Source organism: Vulpes lagopus, chromosome 7, assembly GCF_018345385.1.
Source record: "Vulpes lagopus strain Blue_001 chromosome 7, ASM1834538v1, whole genome shotgun sequence".
NCBI classification, from domain to species: domain Eukaryota; kingdom Metazoa; phylum Chordata; class Mammalia; order Carnivora; family Canidae; genus Vulpes; species Vulpes lagopus.
This window is the reverse complement of record NC_054830.1, coordinates 58900950-58919209: the sequence shown is the minus strand read 5'-3', so window position 1 is coordinate 58919209 and position 18260 is coordinate 58900950. Positions and strand designations below refer to the sequence as shown.

General features: G+C 44.0%; 1 protein-coding gene across 2 annotated transcripts in view; it reads right to left on the bottom strand.

The window, feature by feature from the left end:
- FBXW2 (F-box and WD repeat domain containing 2) overlaps positions 1–17494 on the bottom strand; it is a 28414-nt gene extending 10920 nt beyond the window's left edge. The window contains exons 1-6 of one of the 2 annotated variants that reach the window (XM_041763679.1): positions 17379–17494; positions 17166–17274; positions 13028–13537; positions 5168–5362; positions 2831–2964; positions 384–470 (exon numbers count right to left, since the gene is read on the bottom strand). In XM_041763679.1, the coding sequence (XP_041619613.1) occupies positions 384–470; positions 2831–2964; positions 5168–5362; positions 13028–13517 (906 nt within the window). In that variant the 5' untranslated portion in view covers positions 13518–13537; positions 17166–17274; positions 17379–17494. The other variant, XM_041763680.1, reaches the window with a different exon arrangement.
- Positions 17495–18260: the final 766 nt, after the last annotated feature.

The following is an 18260-nucleotide window of genomic DNA, read 5'->3' as shown; positions in this document are numbered from 1 at the left end:
GCGTGATCCTGGGGTCCCGGGATCAAGTCCTACATCGGGCTCCCGGTGTGAAGCCTGCTTCTCCCTCTGCCCGTGTCTCTGTTTTTCTCTCTCTCTGTATCTCTCATGAATAGATAAATAAAATCTAAATAGATAGATAGGGTATGAGACACAGGTCTTAAGATACATTTTTGTGGATCTTTCTTTCATTTACAAATCAGGGCTAGAAACTGACTCGTATGTAGAAATAACGAATAATTCTCTTCCCAAGGAGTTTAAGATGGCTTATACTATGGGCATTCTTGCTTCCCTTGAAATATTCCCCCTGTGTAACACCATTTTAATTTTCTTGTATTTGCCAGTTTTTCTTTGATGAGGCAAAGTAATGGAGAAGAAAACCTCACCTTGATCTCATATTTGTCTGCACTTAAGAGTATGTAGTCTCCAGGGCTGTGCAAAAGGGACTTGACTTTACACTTTTGCAAAACCACCTAGAAATATAAGCAATCCATGTTAAAATCCATGTTATAGAAAGATCCTTTTGAAACTATTTCTAGGGCACCTGGGGAGCTCAGTGGTGGGGCATCTGTCTTTGGCTCATGTCATGACCCCAGGGTCCTGGGATCGAGTCCTGCATTGGGTTGCCTACAGGAAGTCTGCTTCTCCCTTTGCCTGTGTCTCTGCCTCTCTGTGTCTCTCATAAATAAATGAATAAAGCCTTAAAAAAAAAAAGCTATTTCTATATTGCTTTTTTAAATTAAAATATGAAGAAGAGCCTGAAGTGAGATGGTATGCTAGAAGACTTAAGCTGTAACTCTATGACATTAGCCTCTAGGTAGTACAACCAGAGTCTCTATATTGTCAGCAGGATCTGTCTCATGTTGGTAGCATTTAATTTCCACTTTTGTTTCAAAGCAAACATTAGGAATGATTTTAAAAACTGTAAAACATGACTTTATAGAAAATGTGAGGGACAGGAAAGAAAACAGCCCGTAGACCCAGACGCAGATACAACGATCTGCTTTCCTGAGCATGTTCATTATAAAGGAAAAAACACTGGACTTGGGACAAGAATCTGCCAAATATTGACTCTGCAACCTTATGATGATGATGATGTAATAAATAAAAGCACTTGGGATAGTCTATAAACATTTAGGGACTAGTTATTTTTGTAGTAAGTCTGCACAAAGTGAGAGGGAGGCCAGGCTCACTTCTTCTTAGTCTGGGTTGCAGATTCAACTGAAACTGACAGACCTACGACACGTAGGTACGCCGCTGGCTCCTGTCCCATCATCTCATTCAGAATTCACAGGAACATTTAACAGATCCAACTCAGGCCCTGAAGAGAGGACTCGTCTAAGACATCACAGTCGGTGTCCTGGCCACAAGTCCAATGTTTTTAACACGTCAGATTTTCTTATGTAACTTTTCCATTTAAATATTCAAATGTGACCCCTACAGAGCTGTGGTAAAACATACCTGACATAAAATGCACTATTCAACCCTTTCAAGCGTACAGTTCAGTGTTCTTGTTCTTCTCACAAACTGCTGTCCTTGTAGGTCTGCCTATTCCAGAAAAGCATATTCACCTACCTGACCTAAAACCTGATTCCTCCTCCTTTGTTCCCCAGGAGTCGGTAACTTCAGGTGGCTTTCCCTTAAAGAGATATCCTTCAGGCATGCTCTGCTCTTTCCTCACTGCCACCTGGGTCCAAGCCACAGGTATCTTTTGCTTAGATTACTGCAAAAGCCTACCTGGCCTCCCTAGGTCCATTTGTGCCCAGCTCCAATCCATTTTCCAGCCGTTTTTTAAAAATATAAATCACACAGCTCCTTGCTCAGAACACTCAACTGCTTCCCACTACACATACGACCTCCAAAATCCTTAACACGGCCAAGGAAGGGCTACATATGGCCACCTGCCTCACACTGCCAACCACAGCGCAGCTCCACTGGCCTCGAGGCCATCAAATGTCCTAGGATCTCTCCCGCCCTAGGGCCTGGGCACATACTGCGCACTCTGAAACACTCCACTGCTCTTTACCCAGCTAGCTCCAGTTTCTTCTTCCTGTTCTGTCTCTTCTCAAGCAGCTCTCCCTGAAAGAATCAGACACCGTCTAGACTTTCTCACAGAACACTGCACTTTGCCTTCAGAGCACCTACCACCATTTGTACTTGTACGTTTACTTGTGAAATTACTGTTTAATATCTATTTCTCCCACAGAGCTAACATCTGGGTCAAGCCTGGGTCTGTTCTGCTCACGGCTGTATCTTCCACCCCGCACGCACAGAGAGGAAAAGGGTTTCTGCCGGACACTCCCGTAAGTACTATCACATTCAGGTCTCAGAGCCACTTTTTGTTGAAAAATGACAAAACACCATAATATTCTTTTACAGATCCCATACGTTTTCCTTTGTCTCATTTCTTGCAATTATCATTTTTTCAAGATAAAAATTGCTTTCCTGATTAAAAAAAGAAATATGCTTATTCTAAAGGGGAAAATGCACCTACAATTTCATAAGTAATAACCAACTTTACCATTTTGGTACATAAACACATTTATTCAGAAACTGCTATTATACTCCACAATGCAGTTTTTTGTCTATGACTTGCTTTATTTGCTCCCTCTACCCACCGAATATATTGTGGGCATCTTTCCACATCCGTAAGTCATTCATTGTTAACTCTTTACCAAGTGTCTTTTAGGCCATCAGGCACTGTGGGTACACCTGTTGCATCTTACGGCTCCCCTACTACTTACAAGGCAGCACCTAGCATCGTCCACCCAACCCCCAGTTCCCTCACCCCTACAAAGCCTGATGTCAAGATTTCTTCTGGAGGTCTTCCTACCTTGGTGACCCATTCCGTGTGCCCGGTGAGTGTGTTCAGGCACGTCCCAGCAGATAAAGCCCATACTTTCACAGTGAAGTCTGCAGAGCCACTCACCAAGATATCCAGTTCATCATTGTAGTCAACGCTAAACACTAGTGTATACAACATACACAAAGTTAAAACACGCTCCTGTGAGGGTCTTGTATAATAGAGTTCAATCACGTGCATTCTCCCTAACTGACCAACTGTATAATTTCTCAAAGGTATACTGTAAGAGTGGTGCTACTCAGCTAAAAATTTTATGATAAAAAATATATATCCATTTCAAAATTCTTGTTATTATTATAAGTATGGAACATCCCTAGAATAATATCATCTCTTGTACTTGTGCTAGCTTCAGAGTGAGAGGTAAAACTAGTGCTGGAGATCATGGCATTTCCACTCAGGCCTGCCTGCCTGACACTACACAAAACTAATCCAGCTCATGCAGGGAAAACATAACATGGGTGGCCCTACTCAGATTTGCACTGTTTTATCACAATGAGACAAAATGTCAAGAATACTACCCATAATCAAGAAAAGCCAGGGTAAGAGAAAAACAGAACTCACACAAGTATCTCAAAGGTCAGACTAAGCCATTCTCTCCAACTATCTGAATGTCTTCATGGGTGTACCTCTGGCACTTAACAGTACCTGAGCACAGCAAGTGCTCAAACATTTGTTTTTAGATGTTGCCAAACTCTAAAGGAACACTGGGGACCCAGGGATGAAGACACTGGGCTTTTCCTTAAGGAACTCAGTCTAAGTGAAGGGAGAAGGAGGAGTCCAAAAAAATTAAATGTTTACCTCTTGCTAGGGAAACACCAAGGAGAATGACTAACTCTGCCCAGGGGTATCAGGGAGGACTTCAGGGAAGATGCGATATTGGAGATGGGCCCTGAAGGATGAGTAGAGTTTATCAAGAAAAGAAAGAGCATATTGCAGGTAGAGGGAACAGCAAAGGCACGGAATTAGGAAAAGCCATAGCAATGTCCAGGGAACAGCAGGAGGAAAACTTTTTAGAGCAGAGCTCTTGAAGTTGGTCAGGTATAAAATCACCTAGAAGTCCATGTACATCTTGACATGGAACAGTACACTCGATATGTAAGTACCATGCTAAATCATATACTTTCCAATATTAATGTCTATAACAAATAAGTGGTAACAAATATACTGAGGAAAAATGTGTAAGATGACAAACAAAATGGGGGAAAAATGGTTTTCAGCAGTAAAACATCTAGGTTCACTTCACAGTATTACTGAGGACCAGACACAATACAAGGAACTCAGGACCTAAGGGTGAACAAGACAGGCAGGATCCCTGTCCTCCTGGCATGCATACAGCCAGTGTGGTTATCACATTTATTTGTACAATGAGTGTTATGACAAAATACAGGTTATCGGGAAACCTATAGTAGAGGGGAATCCAAGATGGCTCATAAAACGTGATGCTTAAGATCACAGACTGTGACCCTCTGGGGCTGAGGCAGTGAGTAAATAGGGAAAAGGAAGAAGGGACCTGCTGCACAAGAGGCTCAATGTGATTTCTGTACAAGGCACCAAAATATAATGCAGCAGAGGTAGCAGCTCAGGTCACAAGGCTATATTCAAATATTCTGCATAGCAGAAAATTATCTAAGCACTGGTTTAATCAATTGTCAACCAAGCTCCAATTCAATGTAATATGTGTAGATCACACAATCTGAGCACTCCTGTCACTCCAAAGGATTTTCAGCCCTGATTCTACAAAGTAGACTGCGTTTACAAGTGAAGGACTTGCTGAATTTGGAGGTATGGAATCTGACAAAAGCAAAATGGACTGACTCTTCAACAGGGCATAAATGAAACAGGTAAGGAGAACTGCCCCCTCCCAGCATAAGGGTGTACAGAAGAGTTTTGAAATGCTCCAAGGGAAAGTGAAATTCAGGAAAAAATTCCAAATAGGAGTACCTTAAATAAAGGGATGAACTGCTGTGACTAAGAAAAAAGAGGGAGGGCAGCCCAGGTGGCTCAGCAGTTTAGTGCCGCCTTCGGCCCAGGGCGTGATCCCGGGGACCTGGGATGGAGTCCCTCATCAGGCTCCCTGCATGGAGCCTGCCTCTCCCTCTGCCTGTGTCTCTGCCTCTCTCTCTCTCTCTCTGTGTCTCTCAAGAATAAGTAAAATATTTATTTAAAAAAGAAAAAGAAAAGAAAAAAGAGGGAAAGGCAGGTTAAGTTAAAAAACAAGAATACAAAAAAGGAGTCACATTCTTGGCTCCTGGTTTTAAAGAATGCGATTAAAATAAATGCAGAAACCCTTGAAGAAGGGCAACCCACCCGCCCCTGTGTGCCCCCGGAAGTGCTGGGTCCTGGCTCCGGAACTCCATTCCCAGCAGGCCACAGTGTTGTCAAAGGAGCCTGTCACAAGCTTCTGCTCATCAAATTTCACTGCTGCACAAGTGTGGGTCTGGATGCCATACACGCACTGCCCTGTGCTCACATCCCACAGTTTTGCAGACAAGTCATCTGACCCTTCAAGAGAAAAACAGGGAGGTTAGTAAGAAAACAAACACTAAAGAAGGAAAGTCAATCCCTGAACCATGGTATTCTTCAAGGAGAACTTCATGGTCCCCTCATTCCCACTTCATAGCTGAGAAAAACAAAGCATGGACAGGTTAACACAACCTATTCAGGGTCACCAAATGGTGTTAACAGCACAGGGACTGAATGCAACCTTTCTGGTTTAGTCCCTTTCCCTGAACTTTGCAGGCTATAGAAGAGTACTAGACTAAAACATCCCTTGGTGCTTCCACTTGTAAAATTTCATAATCTTTGATTATCATGAGCTTTCTGATTTGAGCTTGAAATGATGGGTATTTACCTTTGACTGCACGTGTACATTTACCTGCCTATCCATGACCCACCAATCTTGAGCAAATAAAGAATGCTGAATAGTAAAACTGTCTGCTGGAATGTATTCTACACTAAGGTAAGTCAAAGATAAGCCTCAGGTCTTGGATTAACTTCTCCAAAGGCTAATTGCTAATTCCTTGAGCCGTTCCAAAATGTGAACCTCTAAGAAAACCATGGATAAATTACTCCCAGATATTGACAACACTCAACAATGAGTTTGTGAAGCCGCTTAAGATTCTGCAGAAAGGGATCCCTGGGTGGCGCAGCGGTTTGGCGCCTGCCTTTGGCCCAGGGCAAGATCCTGGAGACCCGGGATCGTATCCCGCGTCCGGCTCCCAGTGCATGGAGCCTGCTTCTCCCTCTGCCTGTGTCTCTGGCTCTCTCTCTCTCTGTGACTATCATAAATTTAAAAAAAAAAAAAAAAAAAGATTCTGCAGAAAACGTGGGTTTTATTTCTGTGTCTGACAAAAATATTATACTGATTGTGCTGATAATTCAGGATTAGCTTTAATCATGTTTAAAAATCTAAAGATTAAATCAGTCATGCAACTTACCTTTATAATAAAGTATAATAAGAATTGATACAGATGTATAGAGAATACAAAAAATAAGTCACTATGACAAAGACACAGTATGCAGGAAAGCACCAAATGACCAGTTTGGGAAAAGATGAAATGACTATATGAAGCCGGCCACAATTCTACCTTTCAGAGCTGGTGAAAAGCCATTGTTTCAGACAAATTAACTACCACTTACGAAAAGGGCAGAAGATTAAGTTCAACCTGGACCAACACTAGAACACACAAATGAAGACTGTGTTTGTTGTCACTCTATTTAGAGACTCAGTTTCTTCTTGATAAAACAAGGGACGGGACTTGGTTGGTGATTCTCAATGGTCATATGAGACATCAGAATCATCTGGGGAATGGCACTGGGCTGGCTTGGTAAAGCATGTGACTCTTGATCTTGGGGTTGTGAGTTCAAGCCCTATGTTAGGTGTAGAGATTATTTAAAATTAAATCTTTGGAAACAGCTCTGCCCAATAGAAACATAATACAAACTACAGAAGTAATTACATATATAACTGAAAATCGAAAATATAATTTACTATTTACTTTAAAAAGTAAAAAAAATTATTCTAATCTCATTAGCTCAATATATCAAAAATATTATAATTTCAACATGTCATTAATATAAAAAAATATTAATGAATTATTTTATATTCTAAGTCTTTAAAATCCATTGAGTATTTCCCATTTCACATCTCAGTTTGGACTAGTCACATCTCAAAGAGTTCAAAAGCCTTATGTTGCCTATGGCTACTATACTGGATGGTATGTCTAGATAATCTGAACTACACACTTAAAAGTAATTATTTAGGTGTTCTAGGAAGTGACACAATTGGCTCTTCAATCTTGTGTGTACTTTACCACAATTTGATAAAAACAAAATAAAGGGAAATGATCCTAATTAAAGTGGTTTATATAGGAAAATATTGTTAAAAATAGTAAAAAAAAAAAAAAAAAAAAAAAAAAAAGATTCAGGTTTACACCCTAAAGAAACATCAGAAAACAATTAGGTTGATTTCAGTTCCATTCTATAGTGGTGCTAGTCTACTCTTCACTGCCAGCCTCCAGGGGCCATTAGTCTCCACTCCTGTTTAGCTTTATTTCAACTTTCCCCGTGGACTCCCGTTTGCTGCGCTGACTAGCAGCAGGTCATTAATGATGCAGCCCAGAGATGAAAGGGGACTAAATAAATGGAGACTATTTTTCACTTTATGAAAGAAAAAACAAGACCTCTCAATTCAGGAAAGAGGATGAAAACAATACTTTGATATAAGTATTGACAAGGATGGGTATATAACAAAAAGGTAAGCAGAAAATAGAGTTACAACTTAAATGAAGTAAAGTATAGAATCAAGCGAAGTTTAAATAATTTAACTGGTAGAATCAGATCTCAGGTCTCAGCTGCCTCTCGCAGGCATCTATCTGACTCTGACGACCAAACGAACATTTGCCGCTCCCTCTTTGATACAGGCAATTTTCAATGTCTTTCTTCAAAGTCTTCATCACTCTGCGTCTTTACCTCTTACCCTCTAAGTACGCTCTTCAAGTACCCATCCTAAGCTCTATTCTTCTTCCTTTCCATCTCCTTGTAAAACTTCACTGTTCCAGCCATAGCTGTGGTGTGACTAACCCCTTAACCTTTTGCTCTAGCTCTCTGCTACTCCCCAAAGCTCAGATGTTACACTTCCAGACACCTGTGCTAACCTCCACTCATATCCAACTGCATTAAGTTCATCCCAAATTGAACTCCCTCTACCCTATAAAATTCATTCCTTCATTTCCTATTCTTGTTGCTAGTACGACTAACTTCTCAGGTGTATATATAGCTAGAAATCTCAGTCATTTTTGAAATCGATCCTTTCCTTGCCACATACTCAATCCATTGCTGAATCCTGTCAATTCCATTTCAATAGCTCCTCTTCCATTTAACTGCTCCTTTAAAAAAATCTCTGCCCTTGCTGTCCTAAATCTTGATCTATTTACTTTTACCTAAACTGTAACAGCTTAATACTTTTAGAAACTCTGGATTTGTGTATGTCAGAGGGTCTCAAATAGAATTAGTATCATCTCCTGAAGGAACACTTTAGAAATTTGTAGGGGTGATTTCAATTGTCACAATAATATGGGGACAAGAGGGCATTACTAGCCTCTACTGGGCAAGGCTAGAAACACCAGACATCCTGCAATGCTCGGGGTAGTGCACAGAAAGAACGGTCTCGTATCCTGCACGGCCTCTTAAAGAGTCTGCTCTATATCCCCAGTGAAGAGCTTATGCTTAGTTGTCTGAGCCTCGGGCCTATTTTACAAAGCATGGAGTTTATTCTAAATTTCCTGAGTGTACCAGGTAGATTGAGGGAAAATGTACTTTGCTCTGTTGGGGACTCTGCTAAGAGTTTTTCACCACTTGAGGTTCCATCACTGATGGTACAACATCTGGCATTTGTGTGTGATGTGTTCGTGACAACAGTACACACACAGGTGCCAACATCTGATTACACTTCTGTCTTCTGGCTCCGCTGTGCTTGAGTACATGTTCAATGTGTAGTATTTTAAGTTACTATCTTTTTTTTTTTTAAATGTTCTAAACATTTTTTTTTAATGTTTTTTTTTTTAATTTTTTATTTATTTATGATAGTCACAGAGAGAGAGAGAGAGAGAGAGGCAGAGACACAGGCGGAGGGAGAAGCAGGCTCCATGCACCAGGAGCCTGACGTGGGATTCGATCCCGGGTCTCCAGGATCGCGCCCTGGGCCAAAGGCAGGCGCCAAACCGCTGCGCCACCCAGGGATCCCCAAGTTACTATCTTTTTATTTCTCCTCTGATCAGAGTTTAGGTATTATATTGATTTTCTGAAATATTTGTATATGCAGGTAAGTTATTTCTATGGATTTTACTTCACAGTAAGAGAATATTGTAAAATATGTAATAAAAAGAGGACCTGAGTTTGACAGAAATAAGAAACACTGGTCTACTTGGAACCTGATCCTAGCCCTTTTGCTGCCCTTCCATTGTTTTTTTCTTTTGTTTTGTTTTGTTTTGTTTTGTTTTGTTTTGTTTTGTTTTACGGTAGTTTTCTCTATTAAGGCTCAGTTAATCGTTTTTTTCTTACTGCTTACAGAAAACTGTCCAAACTCACACTCCCAATATGTAAGGTTTTTATAATACACCTCAAGCCAATTCTTCAGCTTATATTCTAAGAATTTCTTGGGACACCTGGGTGGCTCTGGTTGAGCATCTGCCTTTGGCTCAGGGTGTGATCCTGCATCAGGCTCCCCATGGGGAGCCTGCTTCTCCCTCTGCCTGTATCTCTGACTCCCTCTGTATCTCTCATGAATAAATAAATAAAATCTTAAAAAAAAAAAAAAAAAAAAAGAAGATTCTAAGACTCTCTTCTAATAGGGTCTCTACTTATATCCTGAGTTCAGCTAAATTGAATTTTCTTTACTTTCCTATGTGCTCCACGTTTAGCCCTTTTTTCCACACCTTTGCTAATGATGACCTTCCTACTGGAAAGCGCTTATTCTCATCTCTCGAAAATCTACCCATTCTCCAAGATTCAACCATAAACACTGCTCAATTTTTGCTAATGGAGGCACCTCTTTTATAGATATTATTTTCTTACTCAACTATAAGCCAAGGTCACAATATGATACCTTGCAGACTGAATATGACCCAACCACAATATTTTAAAAATGCAAATAATACTTAAAAATCAGCACACTGAAAAAATAAAAATAAGAAATCAGAATATTGCAAAAAAATCTAGATTTGGGACTTCTCTTAACATAAGATCTGACCACTCTGAGCTTAAATCCCACATGACAATAATTCACTACAGTGGAGTAGCAGCTATACTCTCCAGAAAGGCAGGTGTTCTGGGCAAGTGTTGACTACATGGAGACTTTTACTGAATCAGGTTACCTTCCTGATACCAATGTGTACGTTCTCTGAGCAGAGAACTGTTCTAATTTATCCGTGTATGCACTCACATTGTCTTTCACACAAGTCATTTTATAAACACCTACTGAATGGCACAGAGCAGAACAAGTTCTTCTCTTACCATGTCAGAATTAAGAAGGATAACTACCTAATTCACTATACTATGTTAATTTTTAGCATCAGGCATCAATCTTTTTGGTAATATTATTTTATTGCTTGTTCAAGGGCCTAAAGATGTCACTGTAAGCTTATTGCCAAATTCAGAATTTCGTAATTCAACCACAGAGAAAACACAAGCTCTTCAGTAAGAGCAAGAAACAAATACATGAATACTTTTGTAGCAAATACTTCTCTCATTGGTTACAGTCACAGGGATGTGCTACTAGGAAAATTAAACTAATGCTTTGGATTATTTTCAGTAGATAGAGCATAGTTTTCAATATGCAAACCTGATGAATTTAATCAGAACAAAACATACAAAATATAGACCCACGTAGAGAATAACCTTAAAATGCAGAGTTGGGTTCGCAGTTATTGCAGATATTAACTTTCCACGCAGTTAAAGAATTCAGTGTATGTGTCCCATTCACTTCTACTCCAAGTAACTGAAGTTGTACAGCATTTCAAAAGTCAAGTTTAGGGGGAATCCCTGGGTGGCTCGGCGGTTTAGAGCCTGCCTTCGGCCCAGGGCATGACCCCGGGGTCCCGGGGTCGAGTCCCGCATCGGGCTCCCTGAGTGGAGCCTGCTTCTCCCTCTGTCTACATCTCTGCCTCTCTCTCTCTGTGTCTCATGAATAAATAAATAAAATCTTAAAAAAAAAAAAAAAAAAACTAAGTTTAATGAGAGTTTTTTTTTAAAAAAGCTCAATGTGGTTCTGAAAATAAGTCAACTGCCAGTATTTACCTAAGTGCAAATGAGCACAAATCTCAAAGGTAATACTTTATCTTAGTCTTTAAAAATTACCTGCCATTGATCCTAAGACAAAAAGGACACAGAAAAGCCATCGCCCCAACTGGGAAAGTACATTAAACTATAAAAGGATGATGACGCTGTTCTAATAATCTGGCCTATAGGACAGGGACTAATGTAAGCATAGAGTAACTTTAGGATGACAAACAAAACCATGAAATGGCTTAAATTTAATGTTTATTTCATAAAATTGGCAACGTGTCTGGTATTTCAGAGACTGTATGACCACATGAGAAAAAATACATATCCTTGAGAAATCATTCTTCTCAAAAATATTAAAATTGAGTCTGTCAGAGCTCTGAAGGAGAAGCAGGTTATTTAAAACTTGCTGTGGCCACGGCACCAAATCAATCTCTCTGAAAAGGACAGTAAGAGGTGCTTTAAAATCATTCATATTTCTGGATTTGTGATTCTACTTTGAGGCTTCTAAGTAAATAAATTAGGAGAAAAAATGCGAACCAAAATATTCATCAAAACAAAAAAACTGAATATGCATTAATATTGAATTGGGTAAATAATGATATATTTATACAAAGAAATAATATACGCTATTAAAAAAGGCAACTATGTATTTTAGGTAATACTCAAACGTTTATTAGAAATTTCTTGGGGGATCCCTGGGTAGCGCAGCAGTTTGGCGCCTGCCTTTGGCCCAGGGCGCGATCCTGGAGACCCAGGATCGAATCCCACATCAGGCTCCCGGTGCATGGAGCCTGCTTCTTCCTCCGCCTGTGTCTCTGCCTCTCTCTCTCTCTGTGTGACTAACATAAATAAATAAAAATTAAAAAAAAAAAAAAAAGAAAAGAAATTTTCTTGGGGGCATCTGATGGCACGGCTGGTTAAGCATCTGACTCTTGGTTTTCGGCTTAGGTTGTGGTCTCAGGGTTGTGAGATCAAATCCTGTGTCAGGCTCCACGCTCAGCATAGACTCTGCTTCAGATTCTCCCTCTCCCTTAACCCCTCTCGCTTGTGCTTCTCCTCTCTCATAAATAAATATTAAAAAAAAAAAAAAAAAGAAATTATCTTGAAGAAAGAACACCAAGTATCCCTAAATATTATACAGAGTGAAAGTGAATAGGCATTGGGATCATTGATTAGAACTGCCTGGAACCATTCTAGATGTTGCCTAAGAAGTACTTACAATGCCTTTCAAAATGTATTGCCCAAAATGTGCACTAATTAAATGCAGAAACATATACCTATTATAATTAGAAGATACGATTATTATGTTTGTTATATAGCTACTTAATTGCTTAGGGTTAAGATATGTCTTTGTTTCTATCCCCAATGTCTACTAATTCCTCTTAGAACCACAGGAATTTACAGCAAGAGAAAAATACTTCTCTTCCCATATTTTATAGACAAGGAAACAAACACAGAAAGGTTAAGTAATTTTTCCAAGATGATCTAACTACTTGCTAGGTCTAGACACCAATTTTTCCACTGGTTTTTCTCAAAAAACACTACTGAAGAAAAAAATTTTAACCAACATGAAGAACTGTACATTGAGGGGGAAAAACACTGAAAAAAATAGTCACAGCTTTCTGATTTACATCACATTTAGAAGAATACCTGGAGCTTTCTTCTCATAAAGTTTTATAAAAATGATTTATTTTCTAGAGGGAAAGAGAATAAAGAGAGGTAAAACCACCCAGGAATGGGCGGGGGGTGGGTGTGGGGGGGCGGAATGCCCCTATAGATATCTCATATAATTAATACTCCTCAAGCCTAAGGAGTGGTTTGTCCTATTTCTAAGGTTATACCCTATGAAATGCAAAACAACAGAACAGTTCCAGGGTCTCTTACCTGTACAGAGAAGTCCATCTTTATAGTAAAGTGCATACACTCTGGCACTGTGTCCAATTAATGATGAGGTCTCAAAGGCTTCATGGTCCTCCAGTTGCTTCATTCTCAAAATAGCCTTCAAATAAACCTTCTTCCAGTGCAAAGCGTCCTGAACAGAATCATCTATCTGCCAGCCCAAATTTTTACACGCAGTCTGCCACACCTCTGTACAGGCACTTATCACCTTATTCCACTGTTTAGAGACGAGGCAGCAAGTGAGTAAAGTCTGAGGATCGAGCCATTTTAACAAATAAAAACTGAGCTCCAGGGGAAGGAGTTTGAGGAAGTCCCGCTTGAGGAGAGTCTCCAGGTTATTGGAGAGATGCCTGAGCTGGACTGCCCCACTCAGACTAATCAGGTGATCCAGAGTTTCATTTTTCTGCAAGTCCGTCAGAGAAAGAAATGTAACAGAAATGTTATCAAGCCATGTCTCAAAGTCCTTTCTCTCCATAAGGTTATGGAAAAATTTACCTGTGGCACATCAAAATATTGTATTAGTTCTGCTCAAAAAGACTGTTCAAGCAAGACTGCTAACAAATGAAAATTAGTGTAAAAAACTCGGTATTACAACTTTACAGTTAATACACTGCATTTGAAAATCTTCCATGCACACAAAGGAATATACATTTGAGAAAACATACTTTAATAAATCATGACCTCTGAAACAAGCCAGTGAGACTTATGTAGGGGTATGTGACTTGCTCCTTTTGAAGTCTAGCACATGCTAACATGCATCTTCACAGTAAAAGATTCACAAAATATCCATTCATTATAAAATACTTTATTACACATAATATACTTCTCCCCACCCCACCCCATCAAAACCATCATAACACTATTTCCTTAATACATTCTATTTGGGTACTAAAATCACAAAAATAAGCACCAGCAGGGAACAACCAGAAGGCAAGTCTCCTGAGCAGTTAACTGGAAACATTAGTTATCATGCCAGGCACAGCCTGACCTGTTACCAAAATCACAAAACCGGCTACAGGCTTTTCAATAGATGTTCAGGCAAAAACGGTTTGGGGAAGAAAAATAACCAGATGTAATAAGTTATATGGCTCAGGTATTCTGGTTCTTCTACTTCTTTTATGGCACTGCCTGTTAGAACATGAATCACCAAACGCCTTACGTGGCCTTACATAGTTTTTATAAGCTTCATGTGAGCTGGTGACAACTCTTAGCCATGTGCCATAGAGAGCAGTAAGGGCCAAGGAAGCCTGCGCAAATAAGTCAATTTAGTAATCCTGATGCTTCCAAAAAAACCAGGTAGCATCATCTGCACTTTTGCAGAGGAGGATGTTAAAAGAGCAGGTAAGTGATTTGCCTCTAGTCAACAGAGCGATTAAAGTAGCACCCGAAGGGCCTGGAGGTCAGGAGGTCAGTGCTCTCACCCTTAGTACTCTTCCAACCGCACCAACCTGTCTCTCTAATGAGAGCCATAACCAGGAGAATCACAGCCTGGGCATAAAAATCTGAAGGCACTGTGACTACCTGATTATACCATCTTCTCCTTTAGGAGAATGACAAATTGCTCCCGGACCAAATGGAACAACAACAAAAAAACCTTACAAATATACAGCATTACATACGTTGTCAAGGTGTCAACCCACTTTTAACAGGAGGGACTAATGAAAACAAAACAAAACAAAACAAAACAAAACCCCAAATCAGTAAAAAACATCTTTCCCAAGGTTGGTTATATGTTGATAGATGTTAGTGCTAGATGATCAGTACACGGGGGATTTTTTTTATTCTCTTTATTATATGTTTAAACATTTCCATAATTAAAAAAACTTTCCTTCTAACCACTTAATTTCCCACAGACTCTCATACTAATTGAAAAAAAAAAAATCCAACTTAATGTGGAAGAGGAAAATAAATTCCTTCCCATATATGTCACCTAGACCAGGTCTACAACAAAAGCCAGATCTCATTTTCCAACTTTGTTCATGTAAGATCAGTTAAAATCATTTTCATTAATTTCCCAATATCAAATTTGGCAGGAATGTCATCAGATATAAAACAGTAAAAGCAACCAAATCTTCCAATTATATCATCTGATAGTTTTGGTTCTGGAACAGCGAATGGACTTTAAAATAATCCTCTGGAATCCTCAGGGCTTGGGCTAGGCAGCATTTATTAGCTTAAGGATTTACACGGCAGCCAAAAAATAATCAGTTCACCAAAAGTTTTATCAACAACATGAGCTAACAAGCCTCCTCCTTCTGAATCCAAGTGACACTCTATCTGTAACATTTCTGGAAATTTTTTACTTTAAAAAAATCATGCACAGCAAAAGGCAAAGCAATCCTTTTCTGTGGACATTCACAAAATGTCTCAATGGCTAATTAATACTGGCCAATTAAAAACATACACCCAAACATCTGCCCAAGAATCAATGCTTTTTGCATTGAAAAACCATGGAGGAGGGGAGCCCTCCTCTCTCACAACCTACACACACACAAGTACCCACACATCCACCACCGAATGCTCTGTAGGCTAAATTACTATTTGAATTACTACAGGGCAAATTTATAATATCCATGAAAACATTATCAGGTTCCCGCCACTGACAAAAACTAAGAAATATCCTACAGATTGTCAAATTGATGTACTTGTGACACCGGGAAGATGATGGGACACACTTTCCAATGAGCACCTTTAAAATGGCAGAGCACCTCGCAGCCGTGTCTGAGGTTCATATATTCTCTTAACCCCTGGTAACTTTCCCCCCACTCTGTGCTATTAAAAAACACCAGTTTTTACTTTTCTTAAAAAAAAAAAAAAAATCAAGGGACTTTGGAGGGAACTTTCTTAAGGTCACAGGTCTAAAGTGACCCCTTTGTCGAGTTCTGGCAGCCCCAGGGATTTCAATTCCACCGGAGCTTTCCAGTGGTGTAAGAGCTGCGCCCAGAATGGAGTGAGATTCCCAGGGCTGGGACAGTCGAGGGCACAGGCAGAAGTGAGGTAAATGAACATGCTCCGGAGTCAGTCGAATCTTTTAACAGATTCAGCCACTTTCTGTGGGATCCTGGGCATCTCTGACCAATTTCCTTTTTTTTTTTTTTTTAGTTAAGACTTTTAATTTATTCATTCATGAGCGACAGAGAGACACAGGGAGAAGCAGGCTCCACGCAGGGAGCCCGACGTGGGACTCCATCCCGGGACGGGCCCCGGAGGCAGCCGCTCCACCTCCGAGCCCCGGGGCTCGCCACTGAGCGGGCGTCCCCGGGACCGGCTTGTGAACCTCAGTTCCGTGTGTGAAATGGAAGCGACCCCTCACTTTGAGAGTCGTGGAAATCGGCAATTCGAGGACATCCTCGTCTACGGCAACTCCAGCGGCATCTCTGCGTTTCATCGCTAGGCGGCCTGCCTGGGGGGCTGGGGCCACCCTACGGCCGGGGCAGGCGGGACCACCGACGTCCCGTCCAGCCCTACGATCCTTACCGTGGAGCTTCCCTTAAAACGGCTTAAAACACGTGGAAGAAGAACCGAAGGGCCCACGCTCACTGGGGTTTGATTTCACGAGTGAGGGCAGTGACGGACGTGGGGCCCGAACGTCCTCCGCCGGGATCGGCCTCCGCGAGGCTCCGAAGGGGGCGGGGAGAGGCCCGGTCCCGACACCCACCGCCGGGGGCTCCGGGCCTGCAGCGCCGCACAGACAGGACCTCACCGGCGGCCGGGCCCGAGTCAACAGAGCGGGAGCCTGCGGCGGGAGGCGGAGCGAGCGCCCCGGGACCCGCAGGCGCGGCCGCGGCCCCGAGCAGGACCCCCCCCCCCCGCTCGTCAGACGCGGGCGCCCGGGGGAAGGTGGCGCGCGCGTGTCCCTCGGCTCCGCGGCCCGGCCCGGGTACGCAGGGGCGCCGGGCGGGAGCCCCTCGGGTCGGCGTCGGGGCACGCGGGCGCCCGTGTCTCCCGCGCGTTCGCGAGGCGGCGGCGGCGGCGGCGGCCCCCGGTGCGCCCGAGGCCCGGGAGCGCACGGCTCGTTCTCGGGCCGCCCGCAGCCCCCGCGCGGCGCCTGCAGCTCGTCGGGTAGGAGCCGCCCGCCCGCCCGCCCCGGGCCCCGCGCAGTCGCGGGCCGCGCAGCACTGACCTGAGCGAGCGCCCCGGGGCCCGGGACCTCGCGCCGGGCTCACAGCGACGACGCGCGCTCGGGCCGCCGGAGCCTCGCAGCGGCCGGGTCCGCTCCGCAGCCATGGCGCCTGCAGGGAGAGACAGACAACGGCCGGCGGCGCGGCGGGTCAGCGGCGGCGCGGGCGCCCGACAGCCCTCCGCGGCCCGGCCCGGCCCCGCCTCGCACACGGACCTGGACCAGCGGCCGCCGCTCGGGTCTGCAGCCTCACGGGGGAGCGGCTTCCGGCGCCGCCTGCGTCATCTCCGCGCGTCCCTCCGCCCGGGCGCCCGGCGGACGCGGCCGCACTTCCGGCGGGGGGGGCGGGGGGGAGCATGGAGCATGCGCAGTGCGGCGGGGACCGGCGGCGGCGGCGCGGGCCGCCTGCTCCGCCCGACCTGCCCGCGGAGGGGACGCGGGGACGTGGGTGCCCCCGCTGCGCCCCCGCCATCGCCCGGATGCCGTTCGGGGCCGCGGTCGCGGGGGGGCCGGGCGCCAGGGCGTCGGTCCTCGCGGGGCAGCCGGGCGCGCACACGCCTCCGCGCGGGGGGGACGGGGGGAAGGCGGGGGGGAGGGGCGGCCTCTCCCGCCCTGGGCTGCTTCCCTCTGCGCGCGGGAGCCTCGGTACCTGCCCCGTGACCCTGCTGGGCCTGTGTGCGGGCACCGGCCTCGGCCCGCCCTCCCCTCCCTGCTCCCTCCCTCCTCCGTCCCTCCTCCCCTCCCTCCTTCCTCCCCTCCCTTCCTCCCTCCTTCCTCCCTCCCTCCTCCCCTCCCTCCTCCCCTCCCTCCTCCCCTCCCTCCTCCCTCCTCCCCTCCCTCCTCCCTCCTCCCCTCCCTCCTCCCTCCCTCCTCCCCTCCCTCCTCCCCTCCCTCCTCCCTCCTCCCCTCCCTCCTCCTCCTCCCCTCCCTCCTCCCTCCCTCCTCCCCTCCCTCCTCCCCTCCCTCCTCCCTCCCTCCTCCCCTCCCTCCTCCCTCCTCCCTCCCTCCTCCCCTCCCTCCTCCCTCCTCCCCTCCCTCCTCCCTCCCTCCGTCCTTCCTCCCTCCTCCCTCCCTCCTCCCCTCCCTCCTCCCTCCCTC